Source organism: Danio aesculapii, chromosome 10 (assembly GCF_903798145.1).
Source record: "Danio aesculapii chromosome 10, fDanAes4.1, whole genome shotgun sequence".
NCBI classification, from domain to species: domain Eukaryota; kingdom Metazoa; phylum Chordata; class Actinopteri; order Cypriniformes; family Danionidae; genus Danio; species Danio aesculapii.
This window is the reverse complement of record NC_079444.1, coordinates 38,551,484-38,577,226: the sequence shown is the minus strand read 5'-3', so window position 1 is coordinate 38,577,226 and position 25,743 is coordinate 38,551,484. Positions and strand designations below refer to the sequence as shown.

Here is a 25,743-nt window from a genome sequence, read left to right as displayed (position 1 = left end):
TTGTATACATTTAAACATGTCTATTTATATTGGGGTTGCGTGTATTTACGATTTTATGTACATGTAGTTTAATATATACCATGTCCTGATTAAGTCCACAAATGACGTCCTTTACACGTGCATTTATAGTCCATCATATACCCTTGCTGAAATTATGAAATATTAAAAAGTATTGCACTTACATCTGGGTATACTATACACTTAATATATGTGTGTCCCAAGTGGGTACTTGGACATATTTCAGGCATCTAAACTCATTCAAAACAGATTTATCTTTATGAAATACAGAAATCACTTTTATTTACATCTTGTCAACTGACCAATTACATTAATAAAGTGTCCTGTGCTGTGAAAGGATAGTAAAGTAACTATTTTTACTATATAACTTTTTTGCACCTAACGCTAACAAATCTCGCGATATGACTAACATAATCCCGCGGGATTCTAGGGCGCTGTTTTCAAATTTCATTTTCTTCCGGTTTTGTCCAGCACCACGAGAACATGAGGACGCGGCGAAAAGTTGGACAATGATCACAAGACTCCTACCGTGTAAGTACAGTTTGTATTCGTTTAATAACATTGAGTTTTACACGAAGGAACTGAAATAAATGATGCACATTGCCAGTAGCGATATTGAGTTGCTTTGATTAGGCTAAAATTAGCCGTTATGCTAAAAGTAAGTCGCGTTTGAGCAATATGTCATGTTATTACAGGAATCTGGCGCAGTTAATCAGGGGTTCCCTACACTGGTCCTCGAAGACAGCTGGTCAACATGTTTTCCAGCATCTCTGCCCATCATCCACCTGCTGTGTGTTCAGTCAGAGCTGAAAATGACCATTTCAGGTGAGTTTGGAGTGGAATGGTGTATAAATAAAACAATTTAATAATGATAATAATGCACGAATTTGTTAGAAAAGCTAACAAAAAGCTATATAGTATCATTCTATTGTAGATATGTCTCCAGCATTTATTACCATACCAGTATTAATGATTTAGTTTAGCCTACATTAATAGGCTGTCATTAACAATAAGAGCAAAACTTATGAGCATGTATATAAAAAAAGTTATTTACTTAATATTTTACACTAACAAAATGGTAAATATATGCATGTAGGTGTTATTAGCTCATGTGGAGATTTAACAGGTAAAGTCTAACCACTTTTCTTTTAACTGCTCCTGTAAAATAGTTTTTGTACTGTAATTAATTAAACTGCATTAAGGTTCAAATTTGTCTTGCAGGGTGAATAACAGTCAGTCATCTGTCAGACAGAATTCAATACTCTTTCTCCAGGCCAACTGTAAGAATCATATAAGGCTTTGCATTTATTTATTTGCTGTTCATTAAATAATTTCATTATTACCTTTCTCACTGTTGCTTTGTTTGTCTGTAGAATTGTCTCCAGTGCAAATGATCTTTTGTCATCCCACTCCCTGAGGACACTTCAGAGTAGGTGAGAAACTTGTTGAATGCTTAAAAGTGTATTTAGGTGTATAATGTGTATGAGTTCACATTTGCAAACCTAGAGCTAGTTTTTATACCTGTGGTGAGTATTGTGATCTTATTACTGCGTATCCTGATAAACGCTTTAGTAAATAATTGCAACTAGAAACGTTAACGTCATCATAAGCCTGATGTTAGCTATTGCTCTGTTACAGTAATTGTCATTGTGGACTCCAGCAGGTCTACATGTTCTGTTAAGAGACTGGATTCTGAGAGCGAGATCCTGTGAAGTGTTCATCAAAGCTGAAGAGAAGAACTGCATCTGTGTAAGTTTGAAATGTGAAAGAATGTGTGTCTCTGTCTGTCTGGATCGCTCTGACTGTGATTTTGGTGTCACATTTAGGTTCAGCAACTGTCCGGAGTTGGTGGATGTTCTGTCCGAGCCTGATTTAAAAGATTGATAAACAGGTACATATTTATCTTGCATTGTTTGTGTTTATTTATGCACAATATTTCAGGAAAATATGTTTTACTACCCCAACAATTAACCCCGTATGTTATATTATTTAAACTATAGATTTCATCTGTTATTCATCATTGTACGTCTCCTTATAGACATGCCTAATGTTCAGATGTTTTAAAATGTTTATACAGACTCAGGCTGTCAAGCAGACTAAAAATATTAAATTATAATTTTAGTGTAAGCCATGAATGACAGTCTTTGCTTGCCACAAAACTGTGGATATGGGCAGTTGTAAAATGATGAGTAGTAGGGAATGTGTATGTATTGACATTAGATACTGCTCGGCGCATTGCTGTTCATTCACAAAACATGACAGTAATTCTTGAAATATTGTACGTTTTTAGTTGTAGGATAATACAAAATCATATTCTCCTCCCTCAGATGCTGTGAAGTGAGTCCAGATGCTACAGACACAGAAAAAGATGCCGCAATGGAGGAACACAGCAAGCACCTTCCAGGAAGAGCTGAAGAATATTAGAAATAAAGACTCTAAAATAACATTTCACTTGTGTTGTCCATATTTCTGTGTTGTTGCTTTGTTTATTCTTATTAGATGTGTCTGTTTAACAGTGATGTACATCTGTTACTATATGCACAATAAATAATTTGCTTAATCGTAACACTATTGCATCCTTACATAATGTATTAATTATGATTTACACGTGATTACAATGCTATAAAGACGTTCAGGTATAACTGGTCTGAAATTGAACCTGATTGCATTTCACAGCTTTAAATAATAGGTTACATTGTTTTATATGTATAATTAGGCTATTAAAACACTTATTATAAAGAAATAACTCGTTTTAAAAACAACCAGAAAACGTCCAGAACATGACATATTTCGACGTGCAGGGACCGTGTTGAAAAGACGTGCGATTCACGGCCAGAAGACGTAAAAGACGTCGGTTGGATTTTCATTTTGGCACTACTTTTCAACCAGGACGCAACGTGGCGGAGCGACGTCTTTTCAACGGTAATCGGACGTCCAAATGTTTGCTGGGAGGCTGCCATTAGATAAGAGATTTTGCTGAAGAGGGAGAAGAAGTTACTTTGATTATGAAAACACCAAATGCTAGTACAGTTGAGGACAATATGATTAGCCCCGTCTCTAAAATATTGATTGTTTTTAAATATTTCAAATTAGTGATTTGTAAAAGATCATTTCTTTTGTACAGTATTTCCTAATGTACTGTATATTTCGTTGGGAGAAAATCATAGCCAAACTAAACTAAAAGAAATACGATTTTTTCCCAACGAAATATACAGTATATTAGGAAATACTGTACAAAAAAAAAAAAAAAAAATATATATATATATATATATATATATATATATATAGTTAGAGTCACAATTAATAGCCCCCCTTTAAATTGTTTTTCTTTTTTAAATATTTCCCAAATTATGTTTAACAGAGCAAGGAATTTTCCACAGTATGTCTGATAATATTTTTTCTTCTGGAGAAAGTCTTATTTGTTTTATTTAGGCTAGAATAAAAGCAGTTTTAAATTTTTTTAAGGTCAAAATTATTAGCCCATTTAAGCAAATTTTTTTCCGACTGTCTACAGAACAAACCATTGTTATACAATAACTTGCCTATTTACCCTAACCTGCCTAGTTAACTTTAAGTCACTTTAAGCTGTAAAGAAGTGTCTTGAAAAATATCTAGTAAAATATTATTTATTGTGTTCCTGGCAAAGATAAAATAAATCAGTTATTAGAGATGAGTTATTAAAACTATTATGTTTAGAAATGTGTTGAAAAAAATCTGCTCTCTGTTAAACAGAAATTGGGGAAAAAAATAAACAGGGGGGCTAATAATTCTGACTACAACTGTATATATAACAGTTCTGTCTGGTTCTTGAATCTGATTGGTTGATAGCCGTGTGATATTCTGCCAGTAACAGCATTCATACCCTCTTCACCCTTCACCTCTGTATATTACTCCACCCACATACAGTGGCAAGCAGAGGACACTCTGCAGTTTGACAAATATTGCTGCTGTTGGGCAACATATTTTTGAGGCTTTTTTAGTCGAGTATGTAGTTGTTTAGATTGCAACTATGCAGTATATTTATAAGGATAGTGCCTATTTTGAAATATTTATCATTTCTGAGAGACGTCGGTGGCCATTAGCCTGCCATACTGAGTAGACCAAAGACAGTTGACGTTTTCATCCACAAGATGGCGACAGGGCAGCATAATAAGCCCTTAGAAGATTAAAACAGCGTAATTTCTAACTACAGCGGATCAAATCATTATTAAACTGGTAAGTGATATTCTAAGTCGATCTCTCTCTTTTGTATGTTGTAGTGCTGTATTTACACCATATAATTGTAGTGTATTGAGTGTAAGATGGGACTCGCATATCAGGAATGTGTGTTGTGTTGGCAGAAAGAAAGAAGTGGCCGCATGTGTTTATTGTTCTTCCTTATCGCAAACACAACAGCAATCTGGTAGTGATTGCGCTGCTTTTTTCTGGATTAGTTATTTTGAAATCCCAATTGCAACAGAGAAATACTGTAGACTGTAATAGACTGTAATATTGTAGGGAGATATCTCTGTAGACTGATGGCATTTCATGTCACGATCAGCCTTATAATCTTAAAATGTCAGCAAAATCACCTGTTTTGTCATCATTTTACACATTATGCTAGAGAGTCAATCCAATACTAGCTCTAAAGTGATGTTGGTGAATTAGCAACGGCTTCTGTTGTTCTGATGTCAGCTGCAGATGTGAATGAACGGTGGAAGAAAGTAGTTCCTCATACAAAAGGGTTTTTAGACTCTCCTTTTTTATACACACGATTATGTTGTTGAACTGTTGTATAAACGCAATATCACACACACACACATATATACACATATCTTATATATATATATATATATATATATATATATATATATATATATATATATATATATATATATATATATATATATATATATATCTTGATATCACATTTGATAATCCTGCACATTCATAGATATTTGTGATGTATTCATGGTAATGCCAGCTTGCACTCTGTTAAAGCAGCAATTACAATAGTATAGTAAGCTATAAATACAACACTTTACTTGTCATTTCAAACACATCACCTTTAAGCTTGATGGCACAGTGTGACGCCACACACTGTTTAACACTGTCTTAACAGTCAGCCTGATTTCTCTGCTGTTAGCATGAGAGCAGTTGGCCGAGTCTTACCGTGGGAGACGTGCTGGAACAGAAGACTGTGTATTTCCTAATGACGCCATTCAGCTTTAGCGGAGGAAGCCAAGAAACGTAAACCACAGAGCTGGAAGCTGCAGCTGCCTTCACCCCGCCTGGCGGACCTGGCACTGCAGAGCCAAACAGACCCACATCAGAACAAACAGCACAACAGAACTGGACAGCTATTCATTTTTCCTCAAATTACATTTAATTTATTGTTATTATTTAATGGATTACTTCTTTTTCTGTTGTAATTTTTCTTGATAATAGTTGGAACAGACATATACGCTATTTTATTGAAAAAGCTAAATATAAAGGGACTAAATCCTACAACTAGTGATGCTTTAAAGTCCGTATTAAAGACCTATTGATTTTCTCTAGCTTTCAATACTCATTTATTATTGTTTTTTTATTACTTTTACTTATTATTTTCTTTTTTTTTCCTACATTTTATTTTCTTCTCTTTAGTACTCCTATGTACAGCCCTGCTGTCACGATCACCAGCGATCATAACTCCCAGATCGCTGGATCTCACACACAAACACACATGGACTACAATTCTGCCATTAATGGACTACATATTCAGTCATGCCACACACACACTCACACCTGCTCCAAGTCTCTACTGATTACACTCGCACCACCTGAGGATTGTCAAGGACTGATTACAAACACCATTTAAGCAGCACACACACTCATTCACATTGCAGAGTCTTGTTATCTGTAAAGTGACATTACAACGTGTTTCCCTTAGTCTTGTTCCTCCGTGTTTTGATCTTTGCCTGGTTTCCCTTTCTCCTTGTCTACCGCCTGTCTACTGACCTCTCGCCTGTGTTTGACTACGATTCTGGACTGCCTTTATACATCTGTTTGCACCTGTGTTGACCATTGCTTCCCTGACTTTGAATAAACCTGCACGTGGATCCTAAACCTCAGTTGTCTCTGTCACTCCCCATGTTACAACTGCTTTATAAATTAATATTGCGTTGTATTGTATAAAATGAAAAAATAAACAATAAATGAATGGCTGTCTTTATGGATGGATCAGTGAATCATTGACCCAAAGGGATTCATATAAAAACATTGTAGTTTCGCTCGGAAATACACAAATATTACGCTCTTTCTTTCTATTATAACTTCATTCATTCATTTTCTTTTTGGCTTAGTCCCTTTATTAATCCGGGGTCGCCACAGCGGAATGAACCGCCAACTTATTCAGCACATGTTTTACGCAGCGGATGCCCTTCCAGCCGCAACCCATCTCTGGGAAGTCTATTATAACTTTTTTAAACATATTTTTAACTCCAAATGTTGTTCCTACAACTAAAACCTTTGCCAGATCTTGTTCGCCAATATTTCTGTGAATAATTCTAGGAACTGTGAACAAGTCCTTACAAATCCCCAGAACAAAAAATGATTAACTGTATAGTACTACTTTCAATTTATGTCTTAATGAGTGAGTCACCGATTTTTATTTTTTTTCAAATGATTCATCTTATTCATTTTAGAATTAAACTATAATTCTACAGTTCTGTATTGATACACTCTTCAATATACATATTGTTGTACCTTTTACTTAGTATGATTATAATAGTCACTTTCGAATGGATTACCATTAACCGAAAAAAGAGGAGTGTTCGCATTTTTTGTTTGGTTGTTCGTTTGTTTGTTGTTGTTTTTTTGTATATTAAGTAAATGCAGCAAGGTTATTGTTGTAAACAAATGTATGCAAAGTGTTGTATTTCAATGTGTACAAACTGACAATGAAAATAAAAAATATTATGGCAAAAAAAATTACTATTCTTTATGAATGCAATAGTGAATCATTAACTAAAATAATTCATACAAATAAGAGCTCATTTAGATCCTCCAAAAACCATTCCCATCCTTTGCTAAAAAGCGGTATTTAAGTGTATAGTGTTAGGAACTGTGGAAAACGTCCCTATAAATCCATGATATGGCAAAAGGATTTGGATCCTTTTAATAAATTCATACATCCAAAATCTTCCAAATTCCATGAGAATCCATGTTATATGGTAAATGTAATCTTTATGACAAGATTCTTTGCATTTCCCACATAAGCTGGCTTCAGCTAGTCTGAGAATGATATGTGTACATGTAAAAATTTCTGTTAATTAACAGTGTCCGTGTTTTATGGTTCACAAGTGTTTTCTGTTTATTTACGATTGTGAATTTTAATGTTAAACGTTGTTGGAAGAAAGATGAAGGTCTGAAAATGCAACTAAAAAACATAAATAAATGGGGAAAAATAAAAACATATTATTTTTTACAGTGTTGGTCGTACCGTCCTCTTTGGTGCGGATGTAGATCTGGTCACTGCGGACTCCGTCTCCTGCTCTGGTGAAGGCCAGCACCTGGATACTGTAGTTGGTGTATTTCTCTAGACCTTCCAGCTCCAGCGGGGCCTTCTGAGTTGTAACGTTTCGGATTTCTCCTAGTTCTGTGGTGCAAAAAACAGGAATGATATCTAAATGCGTATTTAATGACTTATAATGCTAAAGTAAACAGCATGGTGTCCGCCTGGCGGACCTGGCACTGCAGAGCCAAACAGACCCACATCAGAACAAACAGCACAACAGAACTGGACAGCTATTCATTTTTCCTCAAATTACATTTAATTTATTGTTATTATTTATTGGATTCCTTCTTTTTCTGTTGTATTTTTTTGATAATAGTTGGAACAGATATATACTCTATTTTATTGAAAAAGTTAAATATAAAGGGACTAAATCCTACAACTAGTGATGCTTTAAAGTCCGTATTAAAGACCTATTGATTTTCTCTAGCTTTCAATACTCATTTATTATTGTTTTTTTATTACTTTTACTTATTATTTTCTTTTTTTTTCCTACATTTTATTTTCTTCTCTTTAGTACTCCTATGTACAGCCCTGCTGTCACGATCACCAGCGATCATAACTCCCAGATCGCTGGATCTCACACACAAACACACATGGACTACAATTCTGCCATTAATGGACTACATATTCAGTCATGCCACACACACACTCACACCTGCTCCAAGTCTCGACTGATTACACTCGCACCACCTGAGGATCGTCAAGGACTGATTACAAACACCATTTAAGCAGCACACACACTCATTCACATTGCCGAGTCTTGTTATCTGTAAAGTGACATTACAACGCGTTTCCCTTAGTCTTGTTCCTCCGTGTTTATATAATGACTTATAATGCTAAAGTAAACAAAATTTGTATTTTAAATTCAGCAAAACCAGCACTAATTATGGAATAAACATATTCAAGAAGAAGTGTAAATTAACTTAAAAAACTCTAACAAATATAAAAGAAATTTGACGTTTCTCCTAGTTCTATGGTGCCAAAAACAAGAAAGATTTCTAAATCCCCCTATAATGACTTATAAAGTCAACTTTGTAAATTCAACCAAAAAATGCAGGTTTTGTGAAATAATTACTCTTAAACATTCTTTCAAAAACAGCACTGATTATGGAAAAAACATATTCTAGAATAAATGTAAATTGGCTTAAAAATTGCAACAAATGTAAAATAATTTGTGTAAAATTTCTCCCATATATTTGTGCCAAAAACAAGGAAAAATATATTTAGTCTTTATAATGACGTATAATGCTAAAGTGAACACAAATTTGACTGTACTTTGCAGCAAACAACATGCAGATGTTGCAAACAAAAATCAATTATTAAAATATGGAACAAACATACTCTTGAAAAAGTGTAAATTGAATTATAAATTGAAGTCTAACAAATGTAAAATAAATCTAATTTACATAAATTTACATATTAATATTATTATTCATATTATATCAAAATTATATAGCATATTTGAAACATCAAGATTTATGGCCTATTTAGTATAATTAATGAGAAAATGGAGCTCCTAATTAAGATAAGGTCTGAAATTGACCAAAAATATGCAATTTGTTGCAGACTATTTATACTATAATAAAATGCCGGTTACTAAATAGCACAATCAATGAAATATGTTGGGGAAACACTAAATAAAAATTGTATAAATAAGAAAATGAAGTGAACAAAAAGTTTTAAAAGTTATGCTGTTCACAATATTTTGTAAAATGCAGTATTTAACTGTAATATGAACTGAATTTTACTGTAGGACAATTATGCGGTATTTTACTGTATTTTAAAGTTGCATTGTGAAAATTACTGTATATTTTACTGTAAAGATAAACAGTACTGTAAATACATGTAGAGCAAGATACATGGTGATGCTGTAAATGTAAATACAGTATTGTTGCTGTAATTGATTTATAGTAGGTTACTGCGAACTGCTGCTAGTAAGTTACCGTAGATTCTACAGGAAATTGTTAACAGTGTAGTTATAATTTTGCAGTTCATAATTTTTTTTTTTTGGCAATCGCTCATTTAAATTTAAATGTATTAGCTATCTATTCCAAAAATAAATGTTAGGTGACCAAACTCAGTGATGGGAATAACAGCGATATAAATAAACAGCGTTACTAATGGTAATTCTTTTTCAGTAACGAGTAATCAATTTAGTTACTGTTTCCCCTGTGACAACACCGTTACCTTTACTGACTAAATGCCTGTTACTATAATTGGGAACACTGAAGCGGTTTTCATGCAAGCAGCATCTCTCTCGGCCATAGGACCTCTCTTTCTCTGAGGTGGGTGTGTGTGTCTGTGTTCGGTGTGTCTGTGAACGTGGTGTAACTGAAGATTGGCTTAGAAAGAGTACATTTCCAGGGTGGGCGTTCACACACAAGCACACGCACAGCCAGTCACACACACCATTGACCAGGAGTGAGAACGATAGCAAATCCATATAAGCACTAATTTCACTGGTTGAGGTGAAAGGCAAGAATGGTAATGTATTGTGCAACTGATGCCCAGAAAAAAGAGTCTCTCTGCGTAGGTGATAAGTAATTCTTTAATCTAATGAACCACCTCACGTTGTCAAAGGCTGTCACAAAATTAGTGGCTACATAGGTGATAACGTGAGCCATTGGCGTTGCTAGGCCAATTTATGGGGGAAGTAGCCCCCTTATATTTCTACTCAGCCCCCCTAAAACTTTTCCAATTAGCTCATAAACTGTAGACCAAATTATGGTCTCTGTCCCCTTTAAATTTGATAAGAAGACAGCAGCAGAATTCGGCTCCTCCCCGACTTGATCAGCAAGCCACAGCTGTGCAGAGCGAGAAAACAAGGTGTGTGTTTATCGATAAATTGTTTTAATATACGCTTATTTGCAGTTCTTTACTATGCATACACTTGTCTCCCAATGTCAGATAGGAGCAATCGGGTTTCCAATCTACAGTTTCCTCAGTGCTCACCTCGAAAATGTAACTCTTACCGAACATTTTACTATTTTTACTTCAAAATGACCTACTATTATAAAACACATTACAGTGCATGTGGCATTATCTATATCACAGTCATGCACAGAATGGATTAAACACAGTGACAGAACCACTTAGTGAATGTGATCATTTTAACTGTCAGAGTCACTGACAGAGATAGAAACATCATGTGTTGTCTTGTATTAAAAATATTTCCTATTTTAATATTATGCTTCAGTTCGTGAAAAATGTGAATGAGTTAATATATATATATATATATATTTATATGTATGCCATTTAATTAGAACATATGAAGTGGCTTTTACTACAGTAAACAGATTTGTTGAGCCTATTTGGCTCACTTAGAACTCAAATGACTGCACGTCTAAACATTACAGTGGAATACTGCTAGTTTAGCATACAGCCCACATTAGTGAAACACTTTTAAGTGTATTACTATTAAACTATTACTTATAAATACATTAGGGCTACATATATATTTATATATATATTTCTTTCTTTCTTTCTTTATTTTTCTCTCATAAGCAGCTGAGCCCCCCTAAAATGAAATTCCTCAAAATCGCCTGACGTGAGCTCTGCTACCAAAGGAGTAGACAAAGCCACTTTGTCAACACAAATAAAACTTGATTTTTCTTTACCACAAACACTTATAGTCAGACAGAATTAGACAAAATATTTATTTAATATCTATACGTCATCTATTGTGTAACTATAGTAATAATAATATTTATAACACAGTATGTTGAATTTGATGGTTGTCTCTCACATTGTCCCACAACAACATTAAAATAGTGTAGATTAGTGTACAAAGTGTTTTATTTATTTCAGTAATGCAATGCAATATAAGTAATGCAATAGTTATTTTCCCTGGTAATTAGTTACTTTTGTAATTATGTAATTATATAGTCCATAGAGTTAGTAACTCAGTTAATGAGAAGTATTTGTAAGAAGTAACTAGTAACCATAACTATTTAAAAGGAACGTGCCCAACAATGATAATTATACAGATTAATAAAACAGATAATAAATAAACAGATCATTTGTAAAAATATATGGTCTATATTTACTTAGAAATATTGCATAAAAATATTTATTTTGAAAAGAGTGTGTGTGTGTGTGTGTGTGTGTATGATCTTTTTAAATACTAAACAAATGACACCCCTGCACTATTCCTTTATGAGATTCATTAGAGAAGACATTGAGATCATCTGAGACAAAGCTGCAGGATTTCATACTTTAATGTCTCCAATTTCTTTTCAGCTACTGTTTCTATCATTATTTTAGTGCTCTAACAGCCACTGTTGAACAGAAAAGAGACAGTTTTTTTTTTCTTTTTTCGCCGCTCACTGCTGAATGCAATCCCTGAGTTGCCTGCATTGAATTCTGCATCTTTATAATAAGGCAATTTATAAGCAAACAGCTCCTGGAAAGAGCCGGATCGCCATAATGTGTGCTGTGAGTTTGTTCTACTGAGCGCAAGTTGATGAAGAGCCATCGAGGAGCCAATTAAACAGTTGTGCAGATGGACTAACCTTACAGTCTCAATCACTCACAAAAGGACTATTCACACATGTTAAGTGGCACAACAGTCACCAAAACAAAGAGACCAGCGCTGAATTGCCAAATATGCACACTGCATTGTTTTTTTAATATACTGTAAACTTTTACTGTAGTTTTACTGGGAGCAAGAATTGCTTAAATGCATGTATGAACAGTACAGAAATGATACACTCTGGAAACAGTATGCAAATGTGCTATTATTTGGGATGTAATAATTGTAATTCGGCACACTCTATAGAATGAGCATTTGCACAATTCTTCCTTTTGTTTCCCAAGGAAGAATTGTTATAAGTTAGGGTTAGGGTTAGGTATAAAGGTATAAAGGTATATTCTGCCCTCTTGTGGTCAATTGATGTAAAGCATTCACTCACACACACGCCCGCACGCACGCACGCACGCACGCACACACACACACACACACACACACACACATATATATATATATATATATATATATATATATATATATATATATATATATATATATATATATATATATATATATATATATAGTTAAAGTCAGAATGATTAGCCCGCCTTTGAATTCTTTTTCTTTTTTAAATATTTCCAAAATGATGTTTAACAGAGCAAGGAAATTTTAACAGTATGTCTGATAATATTTTTTCTTCTGGAGAAGTTTTAAAAATTTTAAATACCATTTTAAGGTCAAAATTATTAGCCCCTTTAAGCTATTTTTTTTTTCGATAATCTACAGAACAAACCATCATTATACAATAATTTGCCAAATTACCCTAAACTGCCTAGTTAACCTAATTAACCTAGTTAAGCCTTTAAATGTCACTTTAAGCTGTATAGAAGTGTCTTGAAAAATATCTAGTCAAATATTATTTAATGTCATCATGACAAAGATAAAATAACTCAGTTATTAGAAATGAGTTATTAAAACTATTATGTTTAGAAATGTGTTGAGAAAATCTTCTCTCCATTAAACAGAAATTGGGGAAAAAATAAACAGGGAGGCTAATAATTCTGACTTCAACTGTATATATAATAAAAATATATTGCATTTTATATCATTTGCAATTAATATACTATTTATTTTAGAATCATGTGTGTTTTTTTTAATCATGAAAAAATGTATAATCATATGTAATTATATATATATAAAAAAAGAAAAAAAATATATATATAATCATGAAATTGATTATATAATATATTATGAATTATATTAATTGTAAAATATAAAATACAGTCCTTACTATATATATAAATAAATAAATAAATATATATATATATATATATATATATATATATATATATATATATATATATATATATATATATATATATATATAATTGTAAAATATAAAATACAGTCCTTACTAAATATATATATTAATAAATTCAATAATTAAAAATAGCATTATTAAAACGTAATTATAACATTTTGGGGATGAAAAATAAATGATTATATTATATTATATCATATCATATGATATAATATTGTATTATATCATATTATATTATATTATATTATATCATTATATTATATTATATTATATTATATCATTATATTATATTATATCATTATATTATTTTATATTATATCATATCATATCATATCATATTATATTATATCATATCATATATCATATCATATTATATTATATTATATTATATTATATCATTATATTATATTATATCATTATATTATTTTATATTATATTATATTATATTATATTATATTATATTATATTATATTATATTATATTATATTATATTATATTATAATGCATGTTGATATTTGTTTTATTTTAGGTAACAAAAATAACTATAACCTTTTTCAAATTATTTTTAATTTAGACATTTTAGTTTAAATATAAGTTAAAATGATATAAATATCATTTAAGCTTAAATATATATCTGACAACAAGCTGAAATTAAATAAAATTAACTAATTTCAGTAGTTTAATTTAATTCAAGTAACAAAAACTGTTATGATATGAAGCGACACATTTATTAATTTTCCTTCAGCTTAGTCCCTTTATTCATCAGGGGTCGCCAAAGCGGAATGAACCGTCAACTTATCCAGCTCATGTCTTACGCAGTGGATGCCCTTCCAGCTGCAACCCAGTACTGGAAAACATCCATACACTCATTCACACACACTCATACACTACGGCCAGTTCACTTTATCCAATTCACCTATAGAACATGTGTTTGGACTGTGGGGGAAACCGGAGCACCCGGTGGAAAACCACACCAACACGAGGAGAACATGCAAACTCCACACAGAAATGCCAACTGTCCCAGCTGGCTCTCGAACCAGCGACCTTCTTGCTGTGAGGCGACAGTGCTAACCACTGAGCCACTGTGTCGCCCTTGAAGCGATCTAGCCAAAGTGATATAAATGCAAGTAATGTTGTTTAAAGGTTTGCGCTGTACCTCCATCTGGCAGATTGGCCCAGTAGATGATGCGGAAGCCCTGTAGAACGCCGTTCAGAGCCTCTCGGGCCGGAGTCTGCCAGGACAGAGAGATGCTCTCTGGGGATGCAGCGGTGGCCACCACCTTCTCTGGAGCTCTGCTGGGAACTGAGAAACACAAAACCATCAAAAAAACTGACACATTAGCCATGATTGCATTTAAAGATGCAAATTAGATGCAAAACTTGAATTCATTTATTTTCTTTCAGCTTAGTCCCTTATTTATCAGGGGTTGCCACAACGGAATGAACCGCCAACTATTTCGGCATATGTTTTACGCAGCAGATGCCCTTCCAGCCACAACACCTATACACACTCTCACATTCACACACACACTAAGGCCAATTTTGTTTGCCCAATTACTCTACAGCGCATGTGTTTGGACTTGTGGGGGAAACCGGAGCACCCGGAGGAAACCCACACCAACACAAGGAGAACATGCAAATTCCACACAGAAATGCCTACTGACCCAGCCGGGACTCAAAAATGCCTCAAATTCGACCCAAAAATGTTCGGCTGATTGTGTGACAGTAGCTTACCATCCTCCATAGTCGTGGCCCGCACCTCACTGGAGGCAGGTCCCGGACCGGCGCTGTTACTGGCCTGCACCACCACCTCGTACTCGGCGAACTTCTTCAGGTTATTGAGGCTCAGAGACTCGGTTTCTCCTGTGGCCTCCACACTGATGCAGACAAACTGATGGCTGCCGTTGGTGGAGTGCTCTCGATGGCATACCTGATACCCCCTGATCACGCCGTTCTGGAGGTGTTTCAGCGGCGCCTACAGGTGACGATAATATATGATGACAGCTTATGGATCCTTTTCACAAGACTATTATGACATGTTTAACATTCATCAGCATCTTAAATCATTGAGCGCATGGCGATTTATATGTATTTATGTGTGTACACTACCTGATAAAAGTCTTGTCGCCTATCCAAGTTTAAGGGAACAAGAAATAATGACTTCTAGTTGATCATTTGGTATCAGAAGTGGCTTATTTGAAAGGCAAAGGCCTCTAGATTACGCTTATTTTACCAAAATAAAATATGGTCATGCCTTGATTTTTTAATTATTTAATTAGGACAGTAAGGTCTGACTTTGCTTAGACAAAAGTCTTGTCACCTAACAGAAATAATGTCCAGTATAGAATATAAAGTCATGGTGCAGTGGAAGAAGAATGAATATTGTGTATGACTCCCATGAGCTTGGAGGACTGCATCCATACATCTCTGCAATGACTCAAATCACTTGTAACCCTTATTTCTGGCTGTTTACACACCAGTCTCTCCAACGTGGGCATCATAAATAAACGTGGGTTACCAGGGTGATAATTCGTTTCTTTTTCTTTCATCTGGAGCATCGACATAACTTTCACAAACAGCATTACAACAGCATTGTAATTTCTCCACTTCCTTTTTTTTCTCCCTCTCCTGTTTTCCGATGCGCCTCCCTTAAAGGAGCCAGAGCACAACAATAACTTTCTCAACTAACACATTTTAAACCTTGTATCAGACATATTGAAAGTAAATAGAAATCTAAATAGATCCAATAACATTTTTACATTCAAGTATTAATTAACAAGATATAAATTAAAATAATAAATAAAATATAAGGTTACAACTTATTAATAAAGCCGTCTGGAATGAACTCCCAGAGTTCGTCAAGATTCTTTGAATTCATCTTCAATGCCTCCTCCTTCATCTTACCCTAGACATGCTCAATAATGTTAATGTCTGGTGACTGGGCTGGCCAATCCTGCAGCACCTTGACCTTCTTTGCTTTCAGGAACTTTGATGTGGAGGCTGAAGTATGAGATGGAGCGCTATCCTGCTGAAGAATTTGCCCTCTTCTATGGTTTGTAATGTAATGGGCAGCACAAATGTCTTGACACCTCAGGCTGTTGATGTTACCATCCACTCTGCAGATCTCTTGCATGCCCCCATACTGAATGTAACCCCAAACCATGATTTTTCCTTCACCAAACTTGACTGATTTTTGTAATGATTGGGATACAGTTCAACAGATGATTCAACAGAAAAATCGACCCTCTGACACTTTTCCAAATGACCAACTAAAGTCAAGTTATTATTTGTTGCTCTTACAACTGGGATCGACGACAAGACTTTTGTCAGGTAGTGTCTAATGATTTTTGCTGCTGGAAAAGGGTCAATTTTACATTCGTAGTTAAATTATATGAAGCCTGGACCTATTGTTATGCTTAATAATAATTTAATATATCATGATAATGAATATGCAGAATACTGATATCATGGGCACTACAAAATACACTCATTAATTATTTAGTATTTAAACTTTTAGAGTGTTATTTTAAGTAATATTCAGATTGTATTTACAGTATTGTTCATAATTCTTGAAGACTTAATTAAGACTTAATCTTAATAATTCAAACATTAACTTTTCACATTAATCTGGGCTAATAAATGCTTAAATATTGATTGAAAATGATGTAACTATTCATATAATACAGCACTTTGTTTACTCAGAAAATGTATATACAGTGGGGGAAATGAGTGTTGAACACGTCACCATTTTTCTCAGAAAACATATTTCTAAAGGTGCTGTTGACTTGAAGTTTTCACCAGATGTTGATAACAACCAAAATAAACGCCTCTCATATGGAGAATGAAGTCTCATGCATTGTTTAGGTGTGAGTTTTTCACAGACGTCAAAAGAGTGTACAAATCTTGATGGTTCTGTGAGTCTCGTCAATCAAATCTGATTTATGATTTGTATTTTATATTGGATTCAAGTCAGGTGATTGGCTGGGCCATTCTACAGCTTGATTTTCTTTCTCTGAAAGCATTTGAAAGTTTCATTGGCTGTGTTTTGGATCATTGTCTTGCTAAAATGTCCACCTTGGTTTCATCTTCATCCTCCTGCTAATGTAGATGTTGGACTGAAGCAGCTGATATTCATTTACACTGATGAAGGACAGAGGGTTGCTGAAGAATTACTAAGCGATTTCAGCTGCTGTCTGGGCTTTCGCTGCCTTTCTACACCTCCCTTTCTTCATGTGTTCAATACTTTTTCCTAGTGTCATTTCATTTTATTACACAAATCTTCATTCGTAAACTAATTAGTTTTGTTTTGTTTTCATATATGTATTTGTTTGGTTGTTATCAACATCTGGTGAAAATGTCAAGTCAACAGCACCTTTAGAAATAGGTTTTCTGAGAAAAATTCATTAAGTATTTTTTGTTATTATACCAGTTAAAGTAGCCACAGCTAAGCTTAAATTGTGGTGATAATACTCTAAATTGTGATAAAAGCTTCAGAAATGAATCGCAACAAGAACATTTGATGTTGTCATAAGCCTAATGAAGTCAATCATAGTTCGGCATAACTGTGTGTTATTAAAGTTTACAATTTTCACTTGTTTTATATAAAAACTAAATCTATGTTAAAAATGTAAACGTGCACACAAAGACAGCTGTATACAAGTGTATATATACAGTAAAATATTGCTATAGTGCAATCCCCAGGGGCGTTGCTAGACATAAAGCTCTACTGGGCCACGTACCCCCTTCCCCCATATATATATATATATATATATATATATATATATATATATATATATATATATATATATATATATATAAAATACACAATATATATATACACACTATATATATGGTATTTATAGTGTGTGTATCTAACATATGTAACATATGTATATTATATTTATTATAAATAAAAGTATTCTTATTATTATACAATTATTCTTCAAAATAATCTTAAATGTAACTGGAAAACAATGTTAAGACAACTGGAGTGATGCTAAGATCATTTAAGAAATTACTTTTGCATAAATATTAATTTCATTTGATTGAAATTCTATTGACAATTCAATAAAATACAAAAAAAAAAAAGATGTGTTATAGAATTATCTGTTGTAGACTTGACACATGGCAGAGAATTAGGTTTGTTAAGTCTTACCTTCCTGACTCTTCATCCCTCCTATTTGCTTCATACAAAAAAATCTATCAGGAGGCATGCTAAGATCACCATCATATTGTTTAAGCTTTAGTTTAGTCCACTTGCAAAACAAAAAAGCCTGTTACGCTGGTTTTACAACGCATGAGCGGCGCGTAATAAGCAGGTAGCCTGCTTTTTTGGCGCGTATGTTTACTACAGGGACTCTCAGAAGAAAAACAGCGCGTGCAAGAGGAGCGCGTGCGAGAGGCGCGCGTGTTCTCTATGCACACGTGGAGATGCGTCAGTTTGCTTTTTGATTACATTGCTTTCACTAGCGTTGGTTCGGTTGCACATAGAGAATATCGTCTTTAATTCGGAATTACCACTCTTAATAAATACACTTGCATATGAAGTAAATCATATCTCAATGCATTTACTGGGGCACTGGAGATTTTTACGGGGGCACGTGCCCCAGTGAATTGGGTCTAGCAACGCCCCTGGCAATCCCCTTAAGTACTATAAATTCTCAGTTTCTCTGGATGCATGATTTGTGTGAGGTCATTTTTATTTTATTCTGTACAGTACACTGCAAAATACGCTTTTCTTACTTAGAGCTTTTGTTTTTGCTTTAAATATCTAAAACCTCTTAAATAAAAAAGCATTGAAATAAACGAAGTAAAATAATCTTGTTTTTGGTGTGAAATAAGTTTATATTACTAACCCACTGGGAGTCAAATAGCTTGTTTTAACGAAAAGCTCAGTCTAGAAAATACATCTTGATTCAGGAATTTTTAGATATTTGGAGTAGAAACAAGGCAAGAACTCCAAACAAGAAAAGGATTTTTTGCAGAGTATTCCATATTAAAAATAGAAATGTTGTCAGATTTTCATTTTTGGAGTATACATTTTTTAGCTTCAGTCCTTGTAAGCAAAATAAAATAGCTGCTGTTGTAGGTCACTGGATCAATGAGCTTGTATCTTATAAAACTCCAGGGAAAATATTATATTCTGTCAGACAAAAGCCCACCGACTTTGATTATATTTGGGGACCTTTTCTTGACACATTACCTCTGTTAGACTTTAATAATTGATTATTTCGTATAATTATTGTTAGTTTTGCTAGTGTTTTTGTTGTTGTTGTTGTTTTTATTTTCTCTTATTTTATGGTATTGTTTTAATTTAATGTTTTATCATATGTGTAAATGCAATTTATTTGTGCATCATTCTGGAATTATTGTTTTTATCTATGATTACCATCAACCATTTCAACTTTCTTTACGTAACATCAAAATGAGAAATGTTTTGACAAAATTTGTGACAATTATACCTTGTTTGGATGGGGGGGTGGCGGGGTGGGTTGTATTTGTATATTTTATTGTTATTATTATTTGTCTTTGCTAATTGTTTAAAAAAAGTCCTGATATTCTTTGTATTCTCACATTCTATATAATGTTATGTATATTGTCAAAAATAAAATAATAATAATAATTAAAAAAAGAAGTTAAATGCTTAAAATAACAAAAAGTTATAATTATTTCAGACATTTAGATATTCGACCAATATTTCAAAGCAATATTTGGTGGAATTACCCTGATTTTCAGTCACAACATATTAAAACATTTGTCTAAAACAGGTGATCTAAACCTATAAGCAGTGTAGCCAGTAACTAACAGACATTCGCTACAATAACACAGCATCAATAGAGTAAAAATACCCAGCGGCGTACCTTCCATGTGACTTTAATGCTCTGGGAGGTGATTGCTTCCAGTGTGACGTCTTGCGGAGGTCCTTCAGGATCTGCAGTCATCAAATATTCACTATGTTAAGCCTGGTTGGATTTCTGAACTAATAAACCTCATAGACAGAGGCATCAATGTTTATTACTCTCAGTCACTGTCCTGTAATGCTACTCTTGACCACTAGTTGACAGTATTACACTCTAATTCCCTCTGTAATGCCACTCTTGACTACCAGTTATAAGTATAACCTTTTAACCCTTTTCTATAATGCCATCTTGACCACCAGTTGGCAGTATAACACTATAAATGCCTCTGAAATGCCACTCTTGACTACCAGATAGCAGTATAACGTTATAACCCTTATCTGTAATGCCACTCTTGACCACCAGTTTTCAGTATAACGCTATAAATCTTTCTGTAATGCCCCTCTTGACCACCAGCTGGCAGTATAACACTATAGTTGCTATAAAATTCGGAGCTAAACATAAACGAGTACACTCCATTTTGAAAATGAATATTTTTATAATTTCTCAGTGAATATAGGTGATATATGTTGGTGCATTTGAACAAAAATGGATTTATTAAATGAATATATTTATTAAAATAATATTTTAGTTATTGAACATTGTAAGAAATAGAAAGATAATACATTTAAATCCATGTAAAATATTGGGGAAAATGACAAACTATAAAATTGTAACAAAATCGTATTATTTCTCTTGAACTTTGCTCTTTTAAAAATGTTTTATTTAATATTTTCCCTAAAATGTAAATGTGGATGTACTAATTTTGGACCGTTCTCGTAGTTATTTTGATAGATTAGCTCCAGATTTGGCTTTAGATCTGACTAATCTAATGTATATGCACAAATATAATATTGTAAAGCATCCTATGGAAAATATCAATCTAAATGAGAGATTTGTGAGGGGTGTACTCATATATGTTGAGCACTGTTTAAACATATACACTACAAGTCTTTCTGTAATGCCACTTCTAACCACCAGTTGGCAGTATAACACTACAATTCCTTCTGTGTGTCAACTGATGAAGCCATACAGCAGGAAGTGTAGCATGTTTACATTGCTATCTGTTCTATAAATAGAAAAAAATGGCCAAAGTTGTACACATAAGTGAATAATACGTGACTAGTATGTTTGACTGGTCACTCGTACCGGCTTCATCAGTGGTGACGGTGAGCTCATTGCTGGGTTCGCTGTCCCCGATGTGGTTCTTGGCGAACATGCGGATGTTGTAGGTGGATGACGGGTGCAGTTCAATGATGGTGGCCTGGTTCAGGGTGGGGGAAACATCTCTGGTCCTGCGAGCTCTTTCCCATGTTTCTGGTGATAGATAGATAGTTTTGAACGATTAAAAAGGCAATTATTGACACTTCAATGACTACGAGACTAAAACTATTACCGGTGAAGACAAAGCCCGACTAGAAAGTCAGAAGACCTTTTAAAAAACGTAAAGTTTGACAGTGTTCAGATTAAATAAATACTTTTAAAAGCATAGGACTGCAATTTTTAAGCTCAGGCAGTCTATTAGGCAGATTTTAGATTCATTTTTTAAGCAGTTTTATGTAACAAAAGCTCAGATTCACATTTTAGGATTTTTAGATAGCTTGCTATGTGGTTTGCTACAGCCTTCTATGTGGCTTTAAGGGCTTTGTTAGTCATTCGCTAGGGTTTTCTGGGTGTTTGTTACATACTAGCAGTGCTAGCATGTTTTTAGAACATTTCTACAATGCTGATAGCATGTTGAACTATTGTTAAGATGATTGTAGAGTGTTTAAGCAGGCTGTTAATATTGCTAACATGCTAACCTGTTGCTCCTCATGTTGTTAGCAATAACATTTATACCTGCTAGCATGTTTTAAAACGTCACTAACCTGTTTTCTCAAAAAACTGCTAACATTTTAACACATATATAATACTGATTGTGGAGTAATGTAAACAGATGTAAACAATGTATCGTAGTTGTTTGAAATTGTGCTTATTATGCAAAAAGTGTCTAGTGCATTTGGCTTATGTGCAAACAACAGTATAATGGCCGGAGCCAATAATATCCAGCTGCAGGCCCGCAGAACCACACACGTTTTAGGCACACACAATCTAGCACACACAATCTAGGCAAACCATATATGGTTATGACGGATGTTAATGGAATTAACGACTTCTTGAACATCGTCATCAATATATTTTGATATATATAGGTTAATAAATACTGTACACAATAAATAATAGTGTTTACTTTACTTTATTTCACAAATATTGCGATCAAGACGGGTGAATGGGGAGCGTTGTTTCCGATCGCCATTCAATATAATAGACTAAACAGTTTTCTATCAGTCATCATAGATGATCAGTCGTTATTATCTGACAGAGTCAATACAGCAGATACTCGTTTGCTGGCCTTGCTGAACGATCTAATTTGGACAGGTTTAATTTATATAATGGATTCAATTATAATGAAGGAAATAATAGCAAGTTAATATAGGCAATAATACATCTATATATGTAATAAAAATCTTTTACATGTAATAAATGTATAACACTATATTAATATTTTACTCAAGCGATTTAATAGTGTGTATTTGCTTAATTTTCTAATAACTTTTTAATTAATGATTTCCCACATAAAATACTGTAGTAATTTATAGTAAGCAGTATTGTTTTTAAACCAAAATTTTGCAATAGAAACAAATTAACTATTAATATTTAATTGAAAAATAATAATAAGTATATATATATATACATATATATATGTATGAATATATATATATATATATATATATATATATATATATATATATATATATATATATATATATATATATATATATATATATATATATATATAACTAACAGCTGTGACAGTTTAGTAAAAGACAGTAGTTTATAATCAGATAATCAGTTAAGATAATCAGTTTATAGCTATATTATATATTGTTTATGATTAACTATAGTAATTCATTTTATGGTGACACATTATTGTTTGCTTTTTATATTTCACAACAAAGTGATTTTAACCAAGTATGATAATATTAAGATTCAGAATTAGTTTATTACACTTAATTCTACAATTAGATGGTCTATCATGTTTTTATTTACATAATTTGAGTTCAGAAACTGCAGAGATGGTCGGCAATAGCCTAGTGGTTAGCGCGTCGACATATGGTGCAGTAGCACGTCAGGGCGTCACGAGTTCGAATCCCAGCTCGAAGACATTTCCCTACCCTACCCCCCCCCTCTCTCTCCAACTTCGCTTCCTGTCCTAAATACTGTCCTATCTAATAAAGGCAAAATAGCCAAAAAAAAAAAAAAAGAAACTGCAGAGATGTTAAAATGATCGTTACGATATAATAATAATAATGACCATATTTGTGAAATTCAATAGGAAGCGATAATGCTTCTAAGGAGTTAGTTAGTTACCATATATGGTTTGCCTAAATCGTGTGTGCTAGATTGTGTGTGCCTGAAACGTGTGTGATTCTGCGGTTCTGCAGCTGGATATATCTCGCCGGAGCAGGTGTAAGCAGGTTTACTACTGACATTCTATGGAATTCTGGGTGGTTTCTAAAGTGTTGTTGGATGCTTGCTACTGTATGTGCTAACATTGCTAGTGTTTTTTAAACACATTTCTAGTATGTTGTTAGCATGTTCTAACACTTGCTTTAGCGATAGATGTAGTTGTAGTTTCACTATAATCAACTTTTCAAACCAAAACTGCAGTTTGCATTGGTTTGGTTCATTTACCTGTTTTGTTTTTGCACTCAATATCGTAGCCGGTGATGGGACTGTTACCATCAAAACCCATGGTCCAGCGGAGGGCGATGGTCCTCTCCTTCACCTCTCGAATCTCCACTTTCGGAGGCTCTGGCGGCTCTGAAAACGCAGATCCAGCTCTCAGATTCCCCATTTATACAATGACATGTAAATGAGGAGATTTCCCTCAAGAGGCTCGTCTCTGATGCCTGATAAATCCCCAGAATCTCCCGCCGAGCCCAGGCGATTTTCCGGCTGCTTACCTTGAACTGTCAGCTGAAGGATGCCTCTGTCTTCACCGTAAGAGTTAATGGCATGACAGGAGAAGAAGCCTGAATCCTCTCTCATCGTTGGGTAGATCTGAAACAGGGAAAACGGTGTGCAAATAAACAATCCACTTCAGAAATCATTAGATTAATTTAGGTAGCTCAAATACCCGCTATGCTTATGCCATATATGCTTAAGTCATAAAAAACAGCAAAAATGTATATGGATTAAAAATATTGTATTTGTTCCACTAAGCATGCACTATATTGATCACTGAAACATTTTTTGATGTTACAAAATATTTCTATGGTTCTACTGAACAGTTTAGTCCATAAAATACAGCATAACACAAATCTTTCACAAGAAATATTTGGCAACAATGAAAATAAGAATAACTTCTGTTTTTAAAACAGTAATTCAGCATATTATAACGCTTTCTGAAGCATCACACAAGATGTAATGAAAGAAGTAACGAAAATATATCAAATAAAAAAATTATATAATAAACATCAGTACAATAGTTTAAACTAATTAGTCATATAATAATTCCTTGCAATTATATAGCGCTTTTCTTGACACTCAAAGAACTTTATGAATTTTTTTTAGGGGAATCTCTTCATCCACCACCAGTGTGCAGCATCCACCTGGATCACAGCCATATTGCACCGCACACCAGCTGATTGGTGGAGACGAGACAGATGCTGTTATCAATATGTGTTCTTCAGCGATCTTGCGTCCTCGTGTTCTCGTGTAACATCGTCATCAGCTGCCAAAGTTCAGTTCCAATACTCAAGACTGCAAGAACAGAGGACGCGTGAAACTTCCCGGATGTGATCTTGATATCGAGGACGCATCGATGCAGCCTTGAGCACTGAACTCGCTCTAGAAGTCCCAGAAGTCATTGCGACTGGAGGTGGGATGCTTCAGAGTTCAGAGATATCACTTATTTACCTCAGGAGATTCCCTAAATGAGACGGTGAATCTGTAAAATCTGTTTTATTTATATCGTGCAACGTATATTTATAATGTTTTTATGCAGAGTACATATTTTGAAAAGGGGAAACAATAAATCGTTGTATGAATGCTTTAATGTTTAAATAATTTTCCATTAAAAACAAGTGAAGGTCATGTGACCATCAGAACGCAGCATCTTATTCCTCACAGGACGCGTTCTCTGTTCTCGTGGTCTCCCGAGTTCGTTCTTCCAAGGACACCTGGCTAGACCGGTCTCCACAAGAAGTCCGGTCTCTGGGCTTTTGGAATTGAGAAACAGCCAGAGTGATGAAGTCAGTTATGATATGGGAGGGATAGGAGGCCATGATGGACAGAGGCCAGAGGGCAAATTTGGCTAGGATGCCAGGGTTAAACCCCTACAGTGCATTCACACTGGGCTTCAGCGTCAACGCTTGACCGAGGGCGTGTCTGAAGTTGGGGCTGACACGATCTTCATAGCAGTGTCAGCCAATGAAATTAGTCCACAATAGGCTACTGT

The 25,743-nt window shown here is 34.1% G+C and overlaps 1 protein-coding gene and 1 long non-coding RNA gene across 5 annotated transcripts in view; one reads left to right on the top strand and one right to left on the bottom strand.

Annotated features, from left to right (window-relative positions):
• Positions 1-25,743, bottom strand: part of dscama (Down syndrome cell adhesion molecule a) — a 227,980-nt gene that overhangs the window by 36,697 nt on the left and 165,540 nt on the right. For both annotated transcript variants that reach the window (XM_056466399.1, XM_056466400.1), the window contains exons 13-20: positions 24,248-24,344; positions 23,976-24,104; positions 21,390-21,557; positions 20,205-20,275; positions 15,079-15,319; positions 14,501-14,647; positions 7,481-7,636; positions 5,170-5,303 (exon numbers count right to left, since the gene is read on the bottom strand). In XM_056466399.1, coding sequence (XP_056322374.1) covers positions 5,170-5,303; positions 7,481-7,636; positions 14,501-14,647; positions 15,079-15,319; positions 20,205-20,275; positions 21,390-21,557; positions 23,976-24,104; positions 24,248-24,344 — 1,143 coding nt within the window. The remainder of the gene's footprint in view (positions 1-5,169; positions 5,304-7,480; positions 7,637-14,500; positions 14,648-15,078; positions 15,320-20,204; positions 20,276-21,389; positions 21,558-23,975; positions 24,105-24,247; positions 24,345-25,743) is intronic.
• Positions 442-2,464, top strand: LOC130235879 (uncharacterized). Of its 3 annotated transcripts, none has more exons than XR_008838425.1 (7): positions 442-549; positions 714-843; positions 1,240-1,298; positions 1,392-1,451; positions 1,682-1,767; positions 1,845-1,909; positions 2,346-2,464. It is a non-coding gene; the product is annotated as an uncharacterized LOC130235879 (long non-coding RNA). The 3 variants fall into 3 exon arrangements; XR_008838424.1 differs by having other exon boundaries at positions 1,679-1,767; XR_008838423.1 differs by having other exon boundaries at positions 1,657-1,767.